This window comes from Rhyacophila brunnea, unplaced genomic scaffold, assembly GCF_057557595.1.
Source record: "Rhyacophila brunnea isolate RB1 unplaced genomic scaffold, BYU_Rbru_1.0 scaffold_2, whole genome shotgun sequence".
In the NCBI taxonomy this organism is placed as follows: Eukaryota; Metazoa; Arthropoda; class Insecta; order Trichoptera; family Rhyacophilidae; genus Rhyacophila; species Rhyacophila brunnea.
In genome coordinates, this window is record NW_028232859.1 from 59,233,783 (window position 1) to 59,250,535 (window position 16,753).

The following is a 16,753-nucleotide window of genomic DNA, read 5'->3' on the forward strand; positions in this document are numbered from 1 at the left end:
TAATATTTATAGACAACTCGTAACGAACGAACTTACTTGAGAAAAGTACAACAGTTCGCATTGTAATACGTAGCTAATAAATTGCTGGGCCACGATTGTTTTTCTCGTACACATCCCACGATAAGTTTTATGTATTGATCCAATTAACCACTTCATACCACATTATATTTATTTATTGACTATATAAATCATGGCCGTACACTAGTCGCGACATGATCCACTCTAGTCCAAGAATGAACGGTAACATAACATAACATGCATTTTTGCGTTCGTACATTCTCACAATATGTACCTACTGTGGTATGTTTAGAACGAGTTTCGTCCAATAAACCCAACATATTATTAATATTCATACTTTCTTATCATATGCTTAGACAAAAAAAATTCATTGGAATGGTTTATTTTTCGAATGTACCTAAGTATCGAGTTGTGTTTTTGTGATATTCCTATCATTTTTTCGAAGTTAGTTTTTGATAATTCGTTTAACATGTTTTTTATAAAACAAATAATGTCTTTAAATTTGAAATAGGTACTACAATTAGTTACTATTTGCGGAAATAATCTTTCTAATCCCTAAATAATATTAATTGTGTCAGCGTGTAATTAATGTGTAGAATTCCGTTTTACAAAATGGTAATATAAATTAGGTATATTAAATTCTACAGATTGTTTTTAAGTCAATAACTATTTTGGTTGTAACACAATTTTCAGGACTAAAATTATTGTTTATCTATAGAATGTAACATTTATCATTTTCATGAAATTATCTTGTTTTCTACACTAAACGTGATCTCGTGATTATACGATTTTCTTTTCACCGCTACATTTAATTCCAGATTTAGATGATAGTACTTATATATTTAGGTGGTGAGGATTAAACTACATACTACAAGTTACATATAATTTTAAATGAGTTAGTGGTAGTTTTCTCATCATCCCACACCTATTAATAATATGTGTGAAGCAGGATTTAAACAGGTAGGTAACTGTTTTGTGTGTACATGTGTACAAAATGTCGTTATTATTTTCATAGTAACCATAAACAATTTGAATGGTTTGGCTTGACTGTTCCCCCTTCAAACACAAAAAAAACATGAATAAATATCGATATTTTTTCGTATAATAGTAAATAAATATCGTTTAAGAACGAGACATATAATATACAGCATATATAGACCGCACGCCACTGATTGCATTATTTTATTAAACATATAAACCTATAGAAAACCTTCTTGTATATAGATGGAGCCTAAACGTGTAATTGTGGAGGCAAAAAATTACGACTAGGGCAACTAACTTTCATACAAACTGTTATAACCAACCTACCCATTTTATGTTGCATACAAAAGTGGCTCTTGCGTCAAACTGAATTTGCCTTCAGCGATATTTATAGAGAAGTTACAGATTACTCCATCTGAAAGAAGATTCAACATCTTTGCGCCTCTCTTCGCACCAACTCCTCGTGTATCCTGAATTCATAGATATATTTTTTCTGTGAATAGTTAGTTGTTAAGGTCTTGTAACATTGAAGTGATATCAAGAAATATATAAAAATAACAGATAATAAATATATGTGTGGTTTTGTAATATATATACAGATAACTGTATCCATCCATGGCTGCCTATCAAACGTCACTCATCTTTAGACAACTGATGTTCATCTTAATTTTCGTTATAGGTAATTTACACTTTTCTACTTGGTGCTACTTAACAAGTTTGTTGCATCGATTTTACAAATGCAAAATCCACGCTGAAAAAAATTATACCTATTTATAATATTATAATGTATTCTTCTTCTTCGGCCATATCCGCCCCTTAATTGGAGCATATGGATTCCACGCGGCGCCTCCAAGAATCTTCTTGCTTCGTTCCAGGTCAAACCAGCATCCCGTAGCTCCGCCGTATACACCCTGTAGATAGTATTTAGCGGCCTTCCAGGACGCCGGAATCCGGTCGGCTTGAAGAACAGGCAAGCCAGGTTGAGGTTCTCTTCTAGCAACCGCAGCACGTGGCCGAGCCAGGTCCAACGTCGCCTCTTTACTCTCAGCGTGATGGGAGGGATACAATATTGATTTTAAAACGTTTCGGTTTTATTCAGTATGCTTTGTGTTTTATAATGTATTTTTTCTTTTCATAAATTTTACTTCTTTCTTATGTGAGTAAGAAAGATTCTAGTTTCTTCCAACTTAGCGATGCACTCTCAAGCCTGTGAAGGTTATTTATCGTTTTCCGACGCCTTTCAGACGCGAGTTTTTCAAAGTGGAAAAGCAGCCCACCATACTTTTCTTTTATGTTTATATATAAAATATACTCGTACATAGTCTGACTTACTTTTACAAGCGGCATCAAATATTTCAATGTGTCTCTCATAACTTATTTACATGGTTTCTGTATTCTTTTTCACCCATCAAATTGATTAGTCAATCCGCCTTACAATGCGTAGGTACATTGTTAATAATTTGGCGACTGCTGCAACTGTTCACACAACATGTTATTGGTCCATTCGATTACATTTTTTAGATATGTATATAATAATATTAAAAAATGAAAGACAGGTAGCCGTATAGAGTTGTTAATCTATTTGACGTACTGTTAATCCAGGACCTATATATTGAAATACAAAACGATTAAATTGTTTCTTTTGTTTGATAAATAACGCCTCAAGGTGAAAAGTCTATTGACTTGTCGTTATAATAATATTATCTTGTTTACGTTTGTGGGTTACCTGAATTGCAGATTATGTAAGATAATAATTATTGTTGTTTTTTTAATGCCTTGCCGCGTGTCTTAATATAAATAATAAGGTATAGAGACAAATGATTAATTAGGTTATCTTAATTTAAAAATAGTTGTTAATTTATAATTGTATTTATTTTACAGCTTGCCTGTGCAACCCTACGCCGGCGACGCTCACCCCGACGAGTGCTGACGGTGGTCCGGTGTCTCTCGCTGGACCCGTATCCACGATCGTGGCTTACCTGCCCGATGAATCCGTCATACCGCTGGGCGCGCGCCAGCCTCCTGTCACAAACTCCCGCGCGGCGAAAGCCATCGGACATTTCCCCAAGTCGACGATACCGGTTCTGCCGTCCCCGCAGCCGCCCGATCTTCGCGCTGTGTCCATCACATTTCCTCAAACACCAAAAGATGACGGAACTCCTTCACTACAGAGCGAGTTGTCCATCCGTCTCAGGATCGCGACGACGCCGCCTGTCGCGGTGACAACGGAAGACGCTGAAGATGTTCAAGCCACGGAGGCGCCTCCGATAAACGTCACCACATCGCAGCCGAACGTTACTTTACCTGCAAATAACACGATCAAAAATGATACCGCAATAGAAACGATAGACAACAGTACCGTGAAGTCTAATAATACCAGCTCGTCAGTTGCGGAAACTGAAGAATCTTCAAAGAATGATTCGTCCCTTGTTCCTATGACCATTCCATTCACGCCGCCCACTGTGAATGAAACCGAAGCTGAAGAATTAGAGGTATCAACTGCGAAGGCGCTATCATTGGAGACTACAGTGGAACGGAGAGAGGCCGGTGGCAACGTTGTAAGCGGAATAGCCGCCCAAGGCATCAACAATGGAGGAGGAAACCGTCTGGATGCCGCTGCAGTAGCTGGGATATGTTTTGGGTGTCTGGTGATCGTGGCCCTCTCCGGAGCGGTCGGCTTTGTGCTGTACAGGCGACGTTACCTCAACAAGCCTCAAACCCTCAACGACAAGTGCTCCAACCCAGACTCCAGCGGATACATCGACGATAGCACCATAAGAGTAAGCATTCTTTATTATTAAACCATGACAGTCTCCGGTAAATTTAATTAGGAGGCATTGTGATTAGCCATGATATATGAGACGGATGATTTGATTGTCAAACAGCCTTCTCAACCGGTTGTCCCCACTCCTTTCGCTATTCTACAACACAGGCATTTGGCCATTGGAAGACCTGTGGCACTCATAAATTGGTGCATCTATCTGGGGCATTCAATGTTTGGTTTAATATACCGATGCGGCATGTCTATATTAAGCAATGACAAGTAGATTATTTTTCTAGATGCCTTTGTGGATACCTCGCATTTACTATCAAGGTTTCTTTAAGGACTTTGGCACGCAAACTACTCTACTTGATGCTAGTCAAATGAAAATAGTGCCGGTTTAGAAAATATGCCTTATTGAAAACTATTCTTCTACCCGCATCGGGTATTGCTAATTTGAATTCGGCCAGGGCCTATGAAACCGCCTTGCAAAAACCCTAGAAAACTCTTTGTAGCGCAAGGCGGTGGTGATTCTGATGAATATTTTGTCGTATTCATTGGGAACTGAGGACTGCGATTTGTAGTCGAGTTTTTCCCGTGGCAAAAGAAATGTCGCATAGGACTGATATTCTAAGCATATACTTATCCTATCGTATGTGACTGAAGTCACTGGATCTGAAAGGCATGAATCATCATTACATGTCACCATTTATTATTTTTATTCTTTTTATTACATCAATACAGAAATTAAATAGTGCATCTCTTCCGGCCTCTAATAAAAAGTTCAGGTTGTGCCGCTCCTTGCTAAAAATTTGACAATCTAGGAGTAAATGTAGGACGTCCTGGTCGCTTCCGTCGTCGCATAGACAATTTCCATCAGATGTTATTTTAAACCGATGCAGGTATGCTCGCATGACTCCGTGACCTGTAAGAATCTGAGCCATCTCAAAACACAGCCCCTTATGCACCCTGACGTCTCGTGCTGCTGAATTAACACCTTTAGTTATACATACCTGTAGGTCACAAGTTCATCGCCAGACTCAAAGTGTAGAGTATCTGGGTATGAAGAATGTGCATGGAAAGTGCAGTATTCGGGATATTAGGTGGGGTAAATGTTGAAGTCGGCGGCATCTGCCAGATTTTGTTAACACCGCCCCATCCCGCCGCCGCCTTATAAATCAATAAAAAATATGGATATTTTTTTAATGAACCCCCCCCTCCCATAATGGCGTAACATATTATTAAAATCGGAATGCCTATCATTTTTTTATTAATGAGCTGAATGTCCACTGGCATACAACTTGACTGATAACTCGAAAATGTTCAATTATTAGGAATTATTATCGAATGTCCGTCTTATAACCCTTTGATCTTTATTTTTACATCTCAAATAATATTACGTCAATACTATTTTAGGAGGCGCCTACTTACATAATAATTTACTATTATAAGCAAAAACATAAATAAATATTTACTTTTCTCATTCAATTGGTCTACTTATTTGCCTTTGTAATGTAATAATGTATTATTATTAAAAACAGGTCAATTACTCACAAAGTAAATATATTCTTTGTAAAATATGGCTTTAGTTTTAGTTACCTATGTCTTAGTATGCTGCAATTACAATATTATATTGTTTAATAAGCGTATTATTAGCTTTTTAAAATCATATTGAAAGTAATTGCGTTCTGGCCATGATAAATTAGATTATTAGGTTTTATAATAAGTATTTCCAAATAACTTTGTATAGTGCTAACTCTATATCCATCTCTATAATATGTAGTGTGGAAGGAAATAACTGGTGCTGGTGCTGGGAGCATAGAAATGTACATTAAAGATGATCAGAGGGGAACTAATACTTTTCTAGATTTACACAATAAGTGTTTCATTTATACAATGAGCATTATCAAGTAAGACATTTCATGTTTTATGGTATTTTGTTGAATACAACCGAAAAATATCATTAAATTGATCATGACTTCAATAAAATAACAATATAAATTTAGTGGTTTATTAGTCGATCGCTATTTTGGTTGTCATACCATTATTAAGACTACAAAGATAAATAAGTAAAAAAGTACTCACTGAAAAAGACAGGATCTCCCTTATTATTTCCTGCAGGAATTATTTCAGAAATAATAAGTATTTTTAAAAATCAGTCATCAGAGGTCAAATCCATTTAAAAGAAATGTTTTTTTTTTGAATTCCATAATGTAATTTATAAAATGAGTTTATCACTTTACAATTTATATGTGTCTCATATAAAAATTGTTTTGTTTCCTTCACTTAGGAAACTTTACCAAATATGTGTATTGAAATTTATCACGAAATACAACTTAAAATTTTACCAGCTATCCCTTTCTTACATTACATAGAGTCTATATTCTATAAAAGTTCAAGTTTTCAATGGGAGGGAACGAGATGGATGGTGAAGCGGGGGGAAACCGGCACGCCAGCTTATAGAAGAAAGACTCTAGCTCCTTTTCTAGTCCCACCACACAGTAATGACAATAATTATTATAACATTAAATAAATTCAAACTCATACTTTACGAAATTCATGAAATAATGAGCAAAATACGTCTCGTAAAATAGTTTTTATATGTGATGAATATCAATTATTAGTGATAAACACATTTTATGAAGTAAGTATCATTAATCTACCAAACTCTAAGTAAAAACTAAATCTCTCGAATCTATGTTAGTTTGTTTCTTTGAATGAGTGAAAATTTAAGTATGCCTCATTCAAACAGATTTTTTTTGACATTGTATTTATTGCATGTTTTCTTTTTGTTTCCAGGAAAATTCGGAAGAAATGTACAGCCTCGACAATGATTCATTTTTGAACTCCCTCGAAGCTATGACCATTCAAAACTACTGGACGGATAGCGTGAAGCACACCAAACTCTGAACAGACCACAGACCAGTGATTTCATTTCACAAGAAGAAACTAATAAAAATCATCATTCCTTTTGCTGGATGTATACAAAAAAAAAATGCATTGTGATTGATTCTTCACAATGTATAAAAATATTCAACAATGAGTTTCCAGAAAATATTGTAAAATGTTTGTTAGATCAGTCTTATATATTTTTCTCGTAAATCTGATTAGTACAAAATTAAAATACTATGTTTATTTTTCATTCTATTTTTCCAATCTATGATGAAAAGAAATGTATTTTTCATAGCGTGATTTCCACTATAATGCTTGGATTATTATTAGACGTGAAAAAATCACGAGTTTCGCATCTTGCATGTCAAATTTTATAACATGACACATTTTTTTTTTCTATATATATAATTTATGAGATTGTACACATGTGATATAAGATTTTAATATTGAATAATGTCAAAATGGCAATATTAGAGGTGTTTAGGCTTAATCTTTATAATCCTTATAATTTACATGGTTGATACTTGATATTCATTTCTCAATAAGCTTGACAAAGACAGCATTGTAAAATATTGTGTTTTATCAAATATCATATATTGTGTTTTATCAAATATCAAATCAAATCATGGGTAAAATACCTATGATTTGATTGAACTATAATTATCGTTGGCTTTCCTATACATTTTTTTCAACACGTTGCTTCATTCATGTTGCATTGTTTTCTTAACAATACAATCATTTTTTTGTATTTACTGGATAACATGTAGTAAGTGTACTTTTAATTATCCGGGATAACAATGAGGAGGAGAGGAATGGACAAACTAAAACATGGATAATCCGAAATATTAATTTTTATTCTGTTTTAAAATAATAAAAAACAAAGTATCAATTAATGAAGGCCTCTCCAAATCGATTCCATTCATTTTAGTCATGTGCGTTGAGTTGATACGTACTTCCGCAGAACGTAACTAAACTCTATGTTCTATGTCAACCTGTTAGATGTCTCAGGTACCAGATTTATCCAGCGGTTCTCTCGTCTTCAAGCTGCGTCCATTTCTATTACAGACAATTATTTTACTTATTTAATATTAAAAGCGTATTCCTTTTGTTTACGGATAATCTGTAACCGGATAATTGAGAGTTCACTGTAAAATAATATCTTTGTCTTTCCTCTTTCACCGTGTCACATCAAGTAAAAACCAGTCTGTAAATTTATCATCGCCTATTTTTTGATTATCTTGTGTAAGTACTAGCTACAATAAACCATATCTAGAATAATTATTAAAAATATTACATAAAACGAAAAATAAATATTTTTAATATTATCGTGGTGATTGTAAAAAGCAATTTTAAATAATATAATGTTAAAAAATTATTATGTGCTATAAACTATATCATTACATTACTATTGTATCATGATTCAAAATATATCACCCGTTAGTAAACTAATTAATCCTCACGTCAGCTGTAGGTAAAATCATTTCGATTATATTTCTTCGGTGAAAATTTTCTAAAGTATTTGACTCAGTGTTTAATATAATGATCTCAGTCATAGTTGTTAGATTATAAAGTAATATTTTGTGTTAAGAAAATTGTTAAATATCCTATATTAAATATTATGTTCGATTAATATTAGTCCTTAAAATCTAAGTGATCATTCTAAATATGTGTACCTTTTGGATTGCTCTGTTTTAATACTATATATTATTTATTTCAAACGATATCTGTTAATATAAATGGAACTTGTACTATTTACACTAAAATTTCAATATTTTTTTCATATTGACTTACAAACTTTACACAAACTACTGTCCGACTACAAGAAATCGGCAATAACAGGAAGTCACTGTAGTCGCATATAGAAGACTTTTAAGTGACGCACCTGTCATGGCGACAACACGTGCTAGAGGCGTGTTTAAATAATGTGTCGGCTCTATTTTTAAATGCGACTCTTATATTCTTCGCAATAAACCAAAAGTTTACTAATAATAATTCTAACATCACTCTTGATCTTTTTAGACATATTTTTATTATAAAAAGCTTCAAATTACGTAAATTGATAGATCCGTACACGTAAATGAAATGATAAATTTGGGGCGTTCCTCATTTGAAAACGGAAGTGCGGTTAGCTTCACTGGAGGGGATTGTTAGTTCACAGTTTTAACACGTGGACAAGAAGTTCTTGTTCGACAGTACATCTTTTATTGAAAATTGTAAATAATATCCGTAGGATATGGAGTAAAGTGTCTATACTTTTTTCTTGAATATTTAATCAATAATTGACACATTGAAATGATTGAATTCAATTGAAATTGAATGGAAACATTGCTACAGAAATCATAAACAAAATTCTCGCAGAAAAATCCTTCGATACAACATGCAAAATATCGATAATTTTTCACAGAATCGGTAACTTCCTTTGGTACGATATGAGACCATATATATTGATTTATATGATATCACGTCCTAATAAATTTGAGGAGGCGAGACGAAACAGAGACGTACACACTGAACTACAGACGTGAGAAAAACTCTTTGAAACAATTTATATAACACCAACAAAGCGTATCAGTATATTTACATTTTGGCCACTTGCAACACCTAAAGTCATGTGGTTGACATGCTTAACGAAGAATCAAGAATAATTCTTATTCTAAAATCATTAAAAAAGAACGTCCTATCTTTATTCAGGCCTCTTTTCTATCCATAGATCGATGTTTTAAAATATATTCTTACAATTATCGCAGAATTTATGTTTTTTTATGATATTCTTTTGAATGCTGCAAATTAATTAAATTATAAATCTTTATTCAACTGAAAATAATATAGAAATCTATTCAACAATCACAAATACATAATACAGCATGCTTACCATTATAATATTATATTACCGATTTAGAAAAAAATTTAATGTTTTACTATTATACATTTGTTACTTATTTTAACTGTTTATATTTTATGAATAAATATTTCAATTTAGTAGTCCGTCCGCCTCGAGCCATGTATTTTTATGTTAATATATACAATCTTTATTTTCATCCATTACTAATATATATATTATATATTTTTTTTAATTAAATGACAGCATATTATTAGGTATCTGTTTCTACTTTTAATCTTAGTACATTTAAAAAATGATCATTTATTTGTTTTTTTTACTTCGGCAATATTATTTCTGAAATACCTACATTAAATATATATTTTAAACGTGTCATTTTCCGTCCTAATTTCTTGTTTCACTGTCACATAATTATAATGAATGTTAACCTGTAAATAAATGTTTTATAATATATATTGGTATACAAAAAATAATATTCATGCATCCAGGAGTAGCCAATATCGGCACATCGGTACAATAAAAAAAAACACTGCAAGAGAAAATAATTAATATCTACATTATTTTATCAACAGATAAAATAATATTTGTTTTTAAATTGTGGTAAAGTGAAATAGTTTCTAATGACATCTTACGGAATTTATTTTGAAATGTATGTCTTGAAGTTCCATCTTTTAGCTGAATTCATAAATACATTGAAATAATTAAAACAATTTAAACTCTATTATATATTCTGCTGCTATACTGGATCTGAATTAAGATGGTACATATATAGCTGGAATCCACATGCTGTCCCGCTTTGATGTTTCTCTAAAGTCTAACGCAATAACCAACATAATTTAATATCAATATATCAATACAATGTAAGGCATTTTAATTTTAACAGATTATATTTTAGATTTGTTGTGTTCTTTGCTCTGATTCATGTGTGTTACATATGTTACAATGTTACATACTTTTCAAAAGACAGGGACAGCGTGTCTGATTTAGCTAAGTATCTGACTTTTTAAGACATATAGACTATCATGAATATTGATATCATACTCATCACAATTTCAATCTTTTCAAGGTTGGTATTCATGATAGTTTTATAAATACTGGTATATCACTTAAAATTTACCACATATGAAATTAATTATTTATGATGTGGTATGTGTTTAATTCACATAGTAAACTTTATCAAAATTCATGCTTGATAATGTTTACTGTGAAAGCCTCTGCCTGGTATCTTTTCTTCAAGCCAATAAGAATCCAGCGTCCTAAAAGGCCCCAAATACCATTCACTGGGTAGAGCTGTGGGCTACCAATATGACCTGGCAAGACGCAATTGTGAATGACAGGAATTCTTGCTGTACGTCACTGTGTCCATATAGAGACTGAAAAAGAAGCTGTTAACGAAGTATATATAATAATTGTGGTGAATACTAAGTGATTATCTCAGTTTAAAAAGTTATCATTTTCACATATCCATTTTCAATGAAATGTTTTTCCAATTTTATTTTATAATTCATTTTTCCTTTCAAAATAATTATGTATGTAAGGTAAAATTAAGATATGTAATTAGATTTTTATCATAGTTACATAGTTTTAAAGACATAATACCTAATATTAATTTACGAGTGTGCATTCATTCTGCTATGTGCATACAGTATGTATATATTGTACTACATCAAATCAATGATCAGCAAACTTTCAATACAATATTAAAGCTTATTCTGTAAAACACTTAGAATATGCAGTGTACTTCCTAAACTTTAGCATTGCGTACCTATTAACAGAACATTATTTGGACCGTGTTATGCATCTGTAGATTAAGAGATATTTAATTAAAATATATAAATAATATCAAATATGTATGTATTGTGTACATAACAACAGCTAAAAACATAGATCCTTATTCCTTTAAAAGAACTTTGAAAGAAACACCAATGCACTGATTGCTTTATATATTTAAGAAAAGACAAAAGCCAATAAATTTAGGTACTGGGGCTTGGACTACAACGAGTGCACCAGCGACTGAATTAAGTAAATCAAATTTCTAAGTTAATTATATAATTTTGTTATTAACCTACATAACTGTTTTCAAACAAGTTAAACTCCCAAAACATTCTAATTATACACGGTCGCTATGAAAATAATAATCACATTTTATACCACTTCTATGGAATATAGTCCAATGTTGGGAATAAAAATGTTAATATCTTTTCACACAAAGAAATTGCATTTATGCATTCCGTTTTATTTATAAATAAGTATGTGGTGACCGAAATCTGCTCCGAAGCGTAAGGCCTCAGTGGCAGCGTTTTGCAGTGCCGAGCGTGCAGCGTGCATATTGTGTACACTTGTTTAACATGCACGCCCCATATTCGCAAAACGCTGCCACTGAGGCCATACACTAACTCAGTACTAGTATATTATCTCTCGTTCTCTGAAACCAATGGAAATTATAGGTGCTTTCAAACATAGTGTCGTATTTTTTTACGTCCATAAAATGTTTCGTCGAACAATCCGTCGAGGGAAAGCTACAATGATATGACGTGTCGCTAGGTTTCAAAATCAGCGAAGTCCATAATGGATGAATAGGAGAAAAACAGCTTTTTGTTTTCTCAAGTACCTAAAAAGTCACAAGGGTGAAAGTTTATATTATTTTGATTATAGAATATTTAAAATTAATAAGTTCCACATTTTGATAATGCAGAAATGTTAGAAAGCAGTAGTTCTTCAGTAATTCACAAAAAAGTCAATAATACCTAAAGGTGGACTTGGCTTATTTTGAAATCTAGCAACATGTGTGTTCGTGAAGTGACAAGCGACAAGCTAGGCTTTTGGGACTATGATTACACGGCATTTATACTTGTAACATTTTCTTAGTATAGCTAAAATATTTCTTCATCTACAGATGCATGAAGTGTGACAATACTACGTTTAAAGAATGTTAAAAATTATCACACTTGTTTATTGTTTGCCGACTACCTCCTGTACTAATGTAATGACAGCGGTCTATACCTATAAAACAAACTGGTAATAATGCATGTAAATGCTTTTCTACAATAATCATTTTCTTCAAATCATTTTGTGGTCACTTCCTAGGTTAAGCAGAGAGCGTATGTGTAAACTAAAAGTTTCCAATATTTTTCCAATTGATTGTTAGTTACAGATTCTCAATACATGTCAATGTATTTTTTTCATGTGCGTGAATCATGGAACACTTAACTAAAAAAATACTTATAGTAAAAATAAAGGGGTTGTGTTTGTGTATAGAGTATATTTTTGACTGTAGCTCTAATAGTGTGATTTACTTTATATACAATTTATTGAAGTGTCAACCGAAACAATATTTGTATTTATTTTCTAGCAATTTGTGCAGCTTTGATTAATGTGGAAATTTTTTAACTAAACGGTAAAAATGTTCATTCAAATTTAATAAAAATACATAATTTATTGAATATTTTTCTAATACAGTGGTTCACTTCAAATTGTTTCATGATACGCCGCCGTGCAATTTAACAAGTACCAAGTAAATATCAATGTGTTTTTGAATCGAGAACATGAATCCAATAGGTTGAGCAAAAAATGCTTACAAAAAAATATCTTCATTTTACATTTTTTACAAATTCATTTCATAAAAGTTTCATTTAATCGAAGACGTATTAATGTTTTGATCCCACTGTATTTCTAGCATTGTACATTAAATTTATTAGTTTAGTATATTATTGTCTAAATATATATAAAATAATTACAATGTACCTATACATAATTACTTTTTTGTTGAAAACATTCCACATTTTGTAGTCTATAATGTAATGTACAATATTGTTTTGGACATTTCAATCAATGTTACTAAACAGATTCTTTGTTTATTTTACCAGTGAGAATTTATAATATGGTAATATTTATAAAAATATGTCAAATAATAATATGTAATGTAGCCTGTGATCCTACTTAGAAAATATAATCAATTATAATAATTTTCCTCTTATTTTGTATGTTAATTTGCTCCATATTATGTAGATACATATTTGAGTTTTTCTTTTCATATCGATAAAATAAAACAGTTTGCTCATATTTGGGTTTGCTCTACCCATTTTTATAATTTGAAAAATGAAATTATACATAATACTAATAATATTTTTTGGATATTTTTTTTAATTCTGTAGTACCTGTTTCGAGTCTTCATTGTAATATACCGTCATAATATTTTAACTTAACCTAATTGAATACCTAAATAATTTGCAATTTTAACAAAATGATTATTTCAGATACTGACGCCGGATTTTCGAATAATAATTATCCATATACTTATTACATAATTCCCATTTTTATTTTGGGTATTATACTATGAAAATTTGGCATGTAGTTTTTACTTCAAAAATAGGCTTTGAATGTTTTAGTTATGTAATTACTTTGCAAAAAATCTATGAAATACTGCAATGATGTAACTATTATTATATTATTAAATTGAATATAATATATACTATTGCAATATAAATATTACCCTAAAAAACTAATTTCATGGTCATCCTATTGGGTTGTATTGTGTGTTTTACCATGATTGCGAATTTGATCGACGCCGATTTAACATTGGAGTAAAAGAATGAGCTTATATGAATGCGACAGTGTGCCTATATTCATAATTATGGGAAACTATAAAAGTAATTTACAATTTAATTGGACTCTTTCATCATTGTCAATGATATGAATTTCTTTTTAAATCATTCGATTAGTGTAAAAACATAAATGTAACTGGCAACATATCTATCACTAAAAATAATATTTTTCTTAGATAAGTCTTCGATTGATTGCAAGGAATTTATTTCAATAAATCATGTCAAAGTTTATTACTTATATGAATGTAATAAGTAGTCAATAAACTATTGCAATAATGACATTATTTTCTTTTATTTTTCCGACTTCCTTTTTCCATTTTCTAAATCTGCAGCTGGACCAAGATTATTACATGCCAAGCTCTGTCCCTATACCAATGGCAAGGGGTGGAGTTAGGCTGTAAAGATTCGACATAGATAATGCACACTAAACTTTGTCAGTCATTCGTATTTGCTTTCATTGAACTAAGAATACAATCTGCTGATGGCGCTTGTTAGGTTTTAAAATTCAATTAAACTCTGCTTAAACCAACGCATAATAGTTTAGGTATGCTGTAGGCAATTCGACAAAAATAGTGCACACCTTATCTGTCATATTTACTTATTTTCGTTGAATTAAGAATACAGATGGCGTTGGTTAGTTTTTTTTAATTCATTAAACTCTGCCTATACTAAACCATAATAGATAAAAATGATTCTTCTTATATTAATTAATGTCATAATTTTAGATATTTTATGGATAAATGAATATTTTTTGCCTATTATTTACCATGGCTTGAATTAGGCAGGGTTTCATTTAAAAATTAACTAACATTATCTACACATTGCAGTATTAGTTCCATGAAAACAAATACGATTGACTGACACAGTTTAGTGTGCACTATTTATGTCGAATCTTAACAGCCTACCTTCACCCTTCGCCACTGCCCTATACATAATTATTATAATATATAGTGATGTTCTGTATGGGTAGGTAGGTTACGCGTTTCTTAGGGGCGGAAATAAAGGAGCAAATACGAATATTACAACTTTTGAGAGCAGTGATGTTTTACCATGAAGCAGACGATGTGGTCGCTTCATTAGAAAGTGCTAACATCCTACTTTAAAAGTAATGGTATAGATCTACCATCATAAATTAGCATTTCAGCGAGGGCGCTAGTATGACATTGAGAATATTGCCATAACTAACAAAAAAATGGTAATTTATAATTTTTTATTGGTAGTAGATTTCTGTACAAAACGAGGAAGAAATGCATAGTTGGAAAATATAAAGTAGTATTGTGTATATTTTAGTCATGGAAAAAAATATAATAAAAAAAACGAAAATAAATTAAACTCTAAAGACAGTTAAATAGTATCAACATAAATGGAATTTTAAATGAAACACGATAACTATAAATTACACAAACAATGTAGAAATTATATAACTACTATAATGTTTCAATTCCAGATAGACTATCATCAGATTCTGTGTCACTCTCAGGACCATTTACGGTAAAAATAAAACCAGTCGAGGTCATATTATGGAATTCAAACTTGTAAATGTCAGTTTAGTTAATATACTAAATTTCTGTATAAATCCGTTTACATACACAAATAATAAGTAAGTATTCATTTATATTGCTATCCGACATAGATTTTTATTTATATCATAACTTTGAACAAAACTAAAAAAAACAAGAAATTACTTGCGTTGTAATATAAATGCAACTTGGTAACACTGAAAATAAATCTTCAACTGTCATGGCGACTGGCCGTTGTATTCCATTATCGATATAAATAATTAATTCTTTTTGTCCTTTTTCATCATCGCAGAATTGCCATACTTTTAAAATGATGTCTCTGGCATTCCCACGAACTGTTTTAGAACTACTTGCCATTATGCACTATACTTATTTCTTCTGTATTTTCAATAACACAATATATATCCCGAATTCTGCACGCTGATGTTTCAAAATGTAAACATTCGACTCAGTCTGGAATAAATTTGTCATAACGCCCGATCAGTAAACACTACTTACTGCGAAGTTATTTTCGGCTTGCGCTTCATCTGCGGAGACATAATTTGTTGTTGATTATATTCGATATTGTTGTTTTTAATAAGCAAAACCAAATTGGTAAATAATAATGGAAAATCAGTTAAGTCACACTTTTGGTGCATAGTGGAATACTGCAAAACTAATATATTTTTTTTTTGCAACGATTACAATTTTTCAATAACCATTTACCTAATATCGCCACTGTTCTGGCAGAAGACACTAATTCGAAAAAATGACATATTGAGTTAGTTATACCAAAATGTTCCTTATTTCAAACATTACCGTCTGGAAAAACACACTAATTTTTATAAAATATACATTTACTTAAAAACAGTTTTGTGAAAACGCACTAAATGAAAAATTACGAAATGTTGCCTGGAAATAACAACTAATTGAGTTAGTGTTTTCTGTCAGAACCATTTTTGCTTTTCACCTTATACTGGCAAGCGACTTACCCCGCTTTCAGACGGGATACCGGTGTCACGCTCGTATATAATAAGGAGGTCTTTGTATTCGAACAAAAGGGTATTTGTATTATGTTTATGAACGCCCCGAACTAGCTAATGAGTCAAAGCGTGTATGGTACACTTTTCCGTCGACCGCTACATTCTCAAGCCGCCGG

General features: G+C 31.7%; 1 protein-coding gene across 3 annotated transcripts in view; it reads left to right on the plus strand.

The window, feature by feature from the left end:
- The window catches only part of LOC147072614 (uncharacterized), a 205,793-nt gene extending 198,382 nt beyond the window's left edge, over positions 1-7,411 (plus strand). The window contains exons 4-5 of one of the 3 annotated variants that reach the window (XM_085947017.1): positions 2,881-3,779; positions 6,560-7,411. In XM_085947017.1, coding sequence (XP_085803143.1) covers positions 2,881-3,779; positions 6,560-6,670 — 1,010 coding nt within the window. In that variant the 3' untranslated portion in view covers positions 6,671-7,411. The remainder of the gene's footprint in view (positions 1-2,880; positions 3,780-6,559) is intronic. The other 2 variants (XM_085947015.1, XM_085947016.1) reach the window with 2 other exon arrangements.
- Positions 7,412-16,753: the final 9,342 nt, after the last annotated feature.